The 9,868-nt window shown below is 44.5% G+C and overlaps 1 protein-coding gene across 1 annotated transcript in view; it reads left to right on the top strand.

Annotated features, from left to right (window-relative positions):
* Positions 1-724: 724 nt before the first annotated feature.
* The window catches only part of MSRA (methionine sulfoxide reductase A), a 153,320-nt gene continuing 144,176 nt past the window's right edge, over positions 725-9,868 (top strand). The window contains exon 1 of the mRNA XM_049771142.1: positions 725-924. Coding sequence (XP_049627099.1) covers positions 789-924 — 136 coding nt within the window. The 5' untranslated portion in view covers positions 725-788. The remainder of the gene's footprint in view (positions 925-9,868) is intronic.

The following is a 9,868-nucleotide window of genomic DNA, read 5'->3' as shown; positions in this document are numbered from 1 at the left end:
TTGCTTTGGGGTCCACACTCATCGATGCTCAGGGATCACTCCTGGTGGGTGGGGGAGCGGGACGTATGGGATGCTAAAATTTGAACCCAGGCCGGATGCATGCAGTGCCAAGTGCCCTCCTCGCTATGCTGTCGCTTCAGCTCTTATGTTCTTTGGGTTCTTCCTGTGCATAAATTTGCATGCACAGGATCACTCCTGATAGTGCTGGGCTGACCCTATCGGATGCCGGGGATTGAATTGGGGTTGGGCGAGTGCAAGTTTGAGGCCAGGTTTCACTCCAGGCTCTGCACTCAGGAGGGGGCCCATATGGGCTGCTGGGGATAGAACTCAGGTCTGGCATAAGCAAAACCAAGTCTCCTCCCAGCTGTCCTAACATTTCAAACCCTTAAGTTCTAGTTATTGTATGGACCACAGTAGGCAATGCTCAGGGCTCACTCCCGGCAGTACCATATGGGATACCTGGGATCGATCCCAAGTGGGTAAAGTGCAATGGCCAGCGCCTACCCCGCGGTAGCGAGGGGAGGGGGACGAGTGGGGAGGGCGAAGGCGAAGTTGCGAAACGCGGCCGTGTTTTGTCCCCTGCCGCGGCTCGTATTCGGTCCCGCCGGCCGCACCGCGCTGGGCCCGGGGGCCTTGGCCGGACGCCGAGCGGCCGAGGGAGGAGAAGTGGCCGCCACTCGGTGCACCTCGCCCCCTTGGGGAACCTCGATTCCGTCGGCCCCGCCCCGCCCCGCCCGCCCTCTCGGCCGCGCCCGCCCAGCTCGAGGCCCTCCACCCGGCGCCCGCTCATGCTCTCGGCCACCAGGAGGGTCCGCCGGCTGTGCCACGGCCTGGTCCCCGCCGCCAGAATGGGCGACTCCGCCTCCACCATGCCGCGTCCCCAGGAGGCCCTGCCGGGCCGAATCGAGCCAGTGGCCGTGGCGGGTAAGGAGCGCACTGCGCAGGCGCGCGCGCCGGACGGAGTCGCGGGGCGCGGCGGGGTACGAGTGCGCAGGCGCGAGGAGGGCGTCGGGGCTGCGGCGGCCGGAGTGCGCAGGCGCGAGGGGAAAGCGAGCCGGCTCCTAGGGGCGTGGGGGCCGGGAGTGACCCGGCTTGTGGTTGCTGGAGGCAGCCCCGCAGAAAAGACTTCTGTGGGTTTTCTTGGGGGTGCTCCGAGCGCCCCAGGTTGTAGTTGTCCTTGGGGAGCGAGCTTAATTGGGAGTGGACATCCTCAGGTGCCCTCCCGCCGCCCAGAGGCGTTCACTTCCCACATCCACTATGGCCCCAATGCTGCGGGTTGGTTGGTTCCTGCAAGAGTCATTTTCATGCAGGGAGCACAAATTTGGATGCACAGGATCAGATCACTCTTGACAGTGCTGGGCTGACCTTTTTGGGATGCCGGGGATTGAACTGGGGTTGGGCAAGTGCAAGGCAAAACGCTTTACCCAGCTGTGCTATCATTGCTCTGTTTTAACTTTTAACAGCTATGCTGTTTTTCTCAACTTGGAAAAAAGAAAAAGCTAGAAGGGGCTAGTTAGATAGTTCGGGATCAAGTCAGTCCCTTGCACGTTGTGACCCCAGTTGGTTTCTGGCACCTTAGGACCCCTCAGCTTCTCCAGCCTTAGGTCTGGACTGCAGTCCCTTCTCCATCTCCCTGGGGTTTGTCCCTGCCTGCCTTTGGGCTCTGCTGGGGTTTCCCTGAGGGGAGCTGGAAATGTCGGGATTGAGCAGCTCCACCTGCTAGGGCCTTGCTTTGAGCCAGGAGGCGGCAAGTGTGTCTGGGATTGTAGCTCCGTGTCTGGGCACTGCTGTCCTCTAGACAGACCTGAGGAAAAATTCCAGTTTCATGACTTACTGTAAGTGAAATGCTAGCACTGGGAGCCGGTAGATGTTGGGTGCCCAGGCATGTCAGACTATATAATGTGTTTTTAAAAGCTGATTTCCAGAATATTTCTGCGAGGCTTGGGATAAAACCAGGTGAGAGACTTGCACTGGGCTATCCGAACTCCCAAAACAGTTCTGAGTCACAGACAATGTTTTTTGAAAAAGAAAAATCCAGATGATCTTTAATTGTATTTTCCTCACAACTCTGCAGTCTGGTTATCTAAACCTTATTATTTCACCCTCAGAATGAATCTCTTACAAATGAGGATCCTGAAGAAGGGTGTGTGTGTGTGTGTGTGTGTGTGTGTGTGTGTGTGTGTGTGTGTGTGTGTGTGTGTGTGTGTGTGTGTTGGATTACTGGTCCTACCGTAATCAATATTCATACTGATCGAGTGATGGGATTATTGGATTGTTCCCTACCCTAGAATGTGGTCTGGTTCTTGTCAATAAAAGTTCGGTTTCAGGGAGGCAGGGGCTTATTATTCAGTCTTTTTCCACTAAGCTGCATTTCTTCTTAGGAGCAGAAGGCTTGTGTGGTGGGATTTCTTGCTTGGGTGCTGGATTTCCTGAACCCATTCTTGTAACTTTTCACTGTGTGGATTATTTCCTGCATCAATGTTTGCTTTGAGTGAGGGAGACAGGCAGGGCTTTCTTGTTCAGTGCTGAGTCCAGGCTTCATCCTTATCCACCAGGTGTCTGAGATGCCTTCAGACATCACCGACTGACCAGAATGCCTGTTTGTGCTGTAAAATAGTTCAGGGCCCCAGTGGACCCACACCTGGATTAGTTCTGTCACAGCCAGTCTTTCCAGTCTTGTATAAAAATGACACTTGGATTTTGAAGACTACTCTTAGTGGCCAGATCATTCTAACTGCAGAACCTCAGTTCTGGTGTCTCTAGGTACTGCTGTTTTCTCAGTTGCTGCTCATGCAACAGGCTATTTTTGTGATTGTAGTAATATCAAGCACACAGTATGTACCTCCTGCTCCACGGTGGGGGCTTTTCTCCCCTAAAGGTACCAGTTTTGCATGTGGGTTTTCCTGTCTCCGCTCCTGTTTCTTCTTCCCTTATTAGTGGCTGACTTATCTTCTAGTGGGTTTCTGGAGCTGTCCGCGTGACTTAACTATTATTCTAAGACTCAGTTAATCTATTCAGTTCACAATTTGCTGAGTGGCTCACTGCTTCTTGTTTTTTTTTGTTTTTTTTTTTTTGGGGGGGGGAAGGGTGGGAGGAATCCCGGCATTTGCAAATTCTTTGGCCAAAACATAACCTTTGGGTTCTATAAAATAAAAATCCACGAGTTGTGATACTGCCCCAGGCACCATATTTCTAAACCCTGAGCAGACAGGTCTGAAGAAGCAGGAAGCTGCAAAGAAATAATACCAAGCCATTTCCGACCTTGGGACAACTGATCAGCCAATTGCAAAAAAAGGAACTCAGATCTCCATCTAACACCATGCACAAAGGTCAAATGCAAATGGACAAAAGATCTTGCTATCAGACCCGAAACCATAAGTTATATAGAATGATACATAGGTAAAACACTCCAAGACATTGAGTCTTAAGAAATCTTCAAGGAGGAAACAGCACTCTCTAAACAAGTCGAAGCAGAGATAAACAGATGGGACTGTGTTAAACTGAAAAGCTTCTGCACCTCAAAAGAAATAATGCCTAGGATACAAAAGCCACCCACAGAACGAGAGAAGCTATTCACCCAAAACCCATTAGATATGGGGCTAAGATGTACAGGTACTGACAGAACTCAACAAGAAGAAAACATTTAACCTCATCAAAAAATGGGGCGAAGAAATGAACAGACAATTTCTCAAAGAAGAAATACAAATGACCAAAAGGCACATGAAAAAATATTCTACATCACTAATCATCAGGGAGATGCAAATCAAAACAATGAGGTACCATTTCACACCACAGAGACTAGCACACATCACAAAGAACAAGAACAAGAACAAGTGCTGGCGGGGATGTGGGGAGAAAGGAACTCTCATTCACTGCTGGTGGGAATGTGTCTAGTCAAGCCCTTATGGAAAACAATATGGATATTCCTCAAAAAACTGGAAATTGAGCTCCCATTTGATCCAGCTATACCACTCCTAGGGATATACCCTAGGAACTCAAAAATGCAATACAAATACCCCTTCCTCACACCTACATTCATTGTAGTGCTATTTACAATATAGCCAGACTCTGGAAACAACCAAGATGCCCTTCAACAGATGAATGACTAAAGAAACTGGTACATATACAAAATGGAATATTATGCAGCCATCAGGAGAGATGAAGTCATGAAAATTTTCTATACATGATGTACACAGAATCTATTATGCTGAGTGAAATAAGTCAGAGGGAGAGAGACACACACAGAATAGTCTCACTCATCTATGGGTTTTAAGAAAAATAAAACATTATTGAAATAATTCCCAGAGATTAGGGCCAGAAGGACCGGCTCACCATATGAAGCTCACCACAAAGAGTGGTGAGTGCAGTTAGAGAAATAACTACACTGAAGACAAATCTCAACAATGTCAATACATGAAAAAAAACAGTTAAAATTTGAGGTGAACTTAAGCTAATATGCATGTACATGGAAATGTAAAAAATACTATGCCTCTAATGTTTAAGGAGTTAAGTAAGTTTTATGGCTTTAGATTGCCTTGTGTGCTGTTAAGAACTATTATAATGTGTTACAATCTGGGGACTTGAGGGACAAAGTAATTGTACATGAATTCTGTTTTATTTATCTTAATGTTCTTTGGCTGAAAGTTCAAAGTTAAGATATCAGCAAGGGGACTTCTTCTGAGAATTATGGGTAATTGTCCTTCCACTATAACTTTACCTTGTCCTCTTTCTTTGCATCTTTGTTCTCATAATTAAAAATTAAAAATTAAAAAAAAAACAATGTCAATATATGAAGGAAATAGAAAGCCTGTCTAGAATACAGCGGGAGGTGGGGGGATGGGGCATTGGTGATGAGACTGTTGCACTAGTGAAAGGGGGGTATTCTTTATATGACTGAAACCCAACTACAATCATGTTTGTAAACATGGTAATTAAATAAAGATATTAAAAAAATTAAGTTTCAGGGCTGGAGAGATAGCATGGAGGTAAGGCGTTTGCCTTTCATGCAGAAGGACAGTGGTTCAAATCCCGGCATCCTGAGCCTGCCAGGAGCAATTTCTGAGTGTAAAGCTAGGAGTAACCCCTGAGTGTGGCCGGGTGTGACCCCAAAAAATTAAGTTTCTAAATTGTACCTCAAAAAATAACAACAACAACAAAAAAACAAACAAAAAAACAAGCCAGTCAGGAAAGGATAATTATGGTGTCCATGGCCTTTTGCCTCACACTCTCTCTGCCTCAGCCCCAAGACAGAATTGCCTTTTCTTGATTCAAACCAATTTCCAATATCAGGAGGAGTAAGGTCAAATAATCCAGGTGGGCTTTTACATACCAAAAGAAGAGGTTTAGGGAAGGAGAAAGTTGGGGGAACACCTTTGAGTTTGATAGCTTTCTATCATCTTGCAGGGTTCTAGAAGACAGAACCAATTAATTATCATAAAAGAGTTAGTCTCAGTGGCTGTGGCTTGGTCTGATAGCAGTTCTGCACTGTTTCCAAATACTTGGGGGGGGGTGAAGACTCATGTTATTCTTTTGTTTAGATCTCACATTTTGGGGATCCTTCTACCTTGCAGCTTGGGGAGATGGCACAGTGGCCTGGAGCACCTGCTTTGTCTTGCCTGCTGGACACACCCAGGCTCCATCCCTGGTACCACCTAGTCCTGGACCACTTCCAAAGGCAGCTTCTGAGTACTGCAAGGGACTACAACCGAAAAAGATCAACCAGCCAAGGAAGAATGTCCCTTTGGCAGAAGAGCTAGCACAGGGGCTAAGGCACCTGATCACCTTCCATGTGACCAACCTCAGATCTCACTCTGGTACCATATCATTCCCTGGTGCAGCTAAGAGTGACCCCTGAGCACATAGCTAGAAATAACCCTTGAGTACCATTAGTTGTGGTCCAGATTTTACCCCTTATCCCCAATACCCCACCAAAGGCGAAATTTCTGCTTTACAAGAAAGTGGTATTCAAGCCTTTGAATTTCTTGAATGTTTTCAGGCTATAGAAAGTGGGTTCAACCATTGGGGTAATTGTTAAAGACAGAATTGGGTGGGTACCTCATTTGAAGTTTCTTTTGTTCTGTTTCTAGAGGCCTGCCTTTCTAGGGCATACTGGCTGGCAGCCCCCACCCCCAGCCTTTTGCTTGGTCTCACCTCGGAGGGTACTGTAGAGGGGCCTGTCTTGTTCACTTTCAGACCCCCTTGTTGGAGAGCAGCACTCTTGAGAATTTGAGGATGGAGAAAATAGGGGAACTCATGCTTGTTTAACTAAATTGGTGGGCAATTAATTTCTAGAGATAGGCGAGGAGGTGGAAAGCTTATAATTAAAACCTCAGAGTGTCTCTTGTGTTGTTCAAATGGAAGTTTATTATAGTTAGAACTGATCTTATTTTCAGTGAATTAATTATCATAAAAGCCCAGCTTTTATTTTATGTGGTACTTTTTTTTTTGGCATGTTGGAAATGATGCTAATCTATTTGATCATGTGTTTGGGATATAGAAATATGTAATTCAAGGTAAGGTCAACAACTTCTGTTTAATTCCTTTTATTGTCTTAGCTTGTCTTCATTTTGTCCATTACTTTGCTTCTTTTTGGAGGGAGAGGAAGAATTGTAAAACCTCTAAATGTATCATCTTTTTAGGACTTTCTTTTTTTTAATTAAATTTTTTTATTTTTAATTATGAGAACAAAGATGCAAAGAAAGAGGACAAGGTAAAGTTATAGTGGACGGACAATCACCCATAAACAGAATTCTCAGAAGTCCCCTTGCTGATATCTTAACTTTGAACTTTCAGCTAAAGAACATTAAGAAAAATAAAACAGAACCCATGTACAATTACTTTGTCCCTCAAGTCCCCAGATTGTAATACATAATATTTCTTAGCAGCACATCAAGCAATCTAAAGCCATAAAACTTATGTAACTCCTTAAACATTGAAGGCATAGTATTTTTTTTACATTTCCATGCACATGCATATTAGTTTAAGTTAACCTCAAAAGTGGGTTTTTCTTTTTAAGGATAAGAGTCAAAGGAGCATAGTAAAAACGGTGTTAGAGTGGCAATAATTGTTTGCATAGGCCCACCAAAACATGGGGGACATGGAAAGGAAAAGTCTTGACCTAAATACAAGGAGACCCTACCCCTGAAGTTTCTTGGCATAAAACCAACTCTAGGCTCCAGGCAAACTAGTTTGCCTAATCCAAGTCATTGTCTGTAGTGCCAACACACTTTTATTTTTCACACAGTCTCTATTGTTGGTATTATGTTTCTGTATTAAAGGTCCTGGAATCTGTATATCTTACATTGAAGTCATGATGTGGAGCGTCCTCTAGTTTCACCTCACAATTAAAGGGCAATGCAGAAAGCCCTGCCCAGCACGCAGGTAGTTGATGTTCTTGTCTTCTCAGTGTTAAGGGAAGTCTCTTTTGGGTAGATAGATGTCAGAGCAGTGGTAGGGTCTTTCCTGGTAAAGGATTGCTTCTAGGTGTTGTTATAAAGAACCTTGGATGTTTCGTAGATAGTTTCCCTGATTCAGGAGTGAATGGAGAATGCCCATTCTTCTGAGGCCTGTGCCAGGTCATTATATCAATGTTCTGGGTGTAAGGTCCCATTGCACTACAAGACTTGTGTGTTCCAGTCTCTATTAAATAAGAACTTATTTGTGTGTATAGTATTTTTCCATTTTAATATGCCTATGCAAACAAGGAACAATGCCACATGGCATACGCCCATATGGGGGCTGCAAGAACAAGTCCAAAACTCCCCATGACATGCTTAAACATAAGCATTAAACTGAGGGGCTCTTTCACTGAATATTTCTTATTAAACAGCTCACATAGAGAAGAAAAGATAAAAAGTGGGGGAAATCTTCACTGTATAAGAGAATATTTAGTAAGAGTTAGATGTCAAAGAAAATAGATATAAAATATTCAAAGCCATAGTGTCCATTTTATGTCTTTTGAAATAGTTGGGGGTTGTTAAATCCAGTGCACCACGTTGGTGTGTGATTAGGACTGTGCAGTACTGAAGTTAAAAAGGATAAATGGGGGGTACTGATGGTTGGGGTGATAGAGTTAAAAAGTGAAAATGAGCTTTACAGGCGTGTGCGAAAGAGCAGAGTACCAGGTGGACATTCTACATACACAAAACATAACTAAAGGATAGGATATATTATTAATATATACTGTGCGCGCAATAGCCCCTGCGCGGTTTTGAACATGTAGACTGGTAAGAAATTGCCAGAGACTGCCTTAGTAAAAATGAGCAGCTCTCAGCACCCCCAAATTTGGACCCACCATTTCTGGCCGCCTGGGCTGGGTCCCAGGGAAGGCCTGGAGGCCGGGGGCCAGGAGAGGGGACGGCTGGGGGCCTTCCAAGGCTCCCAGCACGCCCAAGCTAGGGAGAAAGCCTTCGACATTGGGTCTCCCCAGACCCCATGCCGGCTAGAGCTGGCCTCCAGATCAAGAAAGGATTTGGTAGAGAACCGGAAGCCAGGATCTACCCATCCTCCTCCCTGTACCCTCCCCATTTTTAGGACTTTCTAAATAAGAAATACAGAAGTACATGTAAATAATACAGAGCATAGCTCTTTGAGAAATAATTGAACAGTAAGTGACATTACATTTTTTAAATCTATAATATTAGAACCAAGAGTGGAAGAATAGAAAATGTTAATACTCATGAGACCATTTACTCAATTCTTGGAAAATAATCTTGAAATCTTGAATGTAAGAGGTAACTTTCAGGAAATTATGGTTGACACAAACTGAACCTGGAAAGATGTGAGGAAAATCTAAACAGATTGATATTTTTGTAAAAGAAATAATGCCAGAGAGTTGCTACTCCCAAAGCATTGTTAGTCCATACAATTTTACAGACAACTTGTATTAATATTTAAAGCTCATATCATTCTAATACTATTAAAGTGGCAAGAATCATTGAATTCTTATAATAGAAATTGTACAGAAAATAAAATGTCTCATGTACAGATACTGTTGCAAAGTGGAATAGATATGAGGAAACAACTCGCCATGGGATTTGGTCCCAGAATGCAAGGATGGGTTGGTTTTTCAAAATTTATTAATATTAATATTATATTAATATTATCCTTCATTGGCTCTGAGGTGGAAAATGACCAAACTCTTTCTGGGTGTTGAAAAGTTCAAAGATAGGTCTAGCTATGATTCTTACTTGTTTTGTTATGTATTTATTTTCGTAGTACCCAAGTCTCATAGTTTCAAAGTGAATACTTTACTGCCAAGCTATCTCTCTGGCTCTTAGCAGTCACAGAGAGGAGAGTGTTTGAATCTGTCCTTTTGGTGCTTAGGGTTACTCCTGGATCTGTGCTCAGGAGTCTCTCCTGGGGTGCTCATGAGGATCGTCTGGGATGGGTGCCGGGGTTCAAACCTACGCGCAAGGTGAACCTCTAGCTCTTAATAGTCATGTTAACAATGACACTCAGAGATGGTCATATGCTCAGTATGGTCACATGTGCCTGTCTCAACTCAAAGGACTCTTGCTCTATTGCATTAGAGATCTCCAGCCCTCAGACCTGTCCAAAAAGAGGAGCCTGGGACTCACTATTTCACTATGTAGAGCAAAACACCCTAAAATTTAATTTTTTGTTTTGTAAATGAGGTCATCGCACAGTGTGCCCGAGTGGCATAATGGAAGCTGCCCTTCAGTGCAGGACCCAGAGAAGACAGGAGCAAGTGGCAGAGCTCCGAAGTAGGAAGCCAGGAGAGCATGCCTTCCCCTCAGTCTGCTTCAGAAGGAGAACTTGGCCTCAGGACCACCCACATGAAGCCTCATTCTTTTTTTCTTTTTTCTTTTTGGTTTTTGGGCCACACCCATTTGACGCTCAGGGGTTA

Source organism: Suncus etruscus, chromosome 4, assembly GCF_024139225.1.
Source record: "Suncus etruscus isolate mSunEtr1 chromosome 4, mSunEtr1.pri.cur, whole genome shotgun sequence".
NCBI classification, from domain to species: Eukaryota; Metazoa; Chordata; class Mammalia; order Eulipotyphla; family Soricidae; genus Suncus; species Suncus etruscus.
Note: the sequence above shows the minus strand (reverse complement) of the source record. Positions and strands in the feature narration are given on the sequence as shown.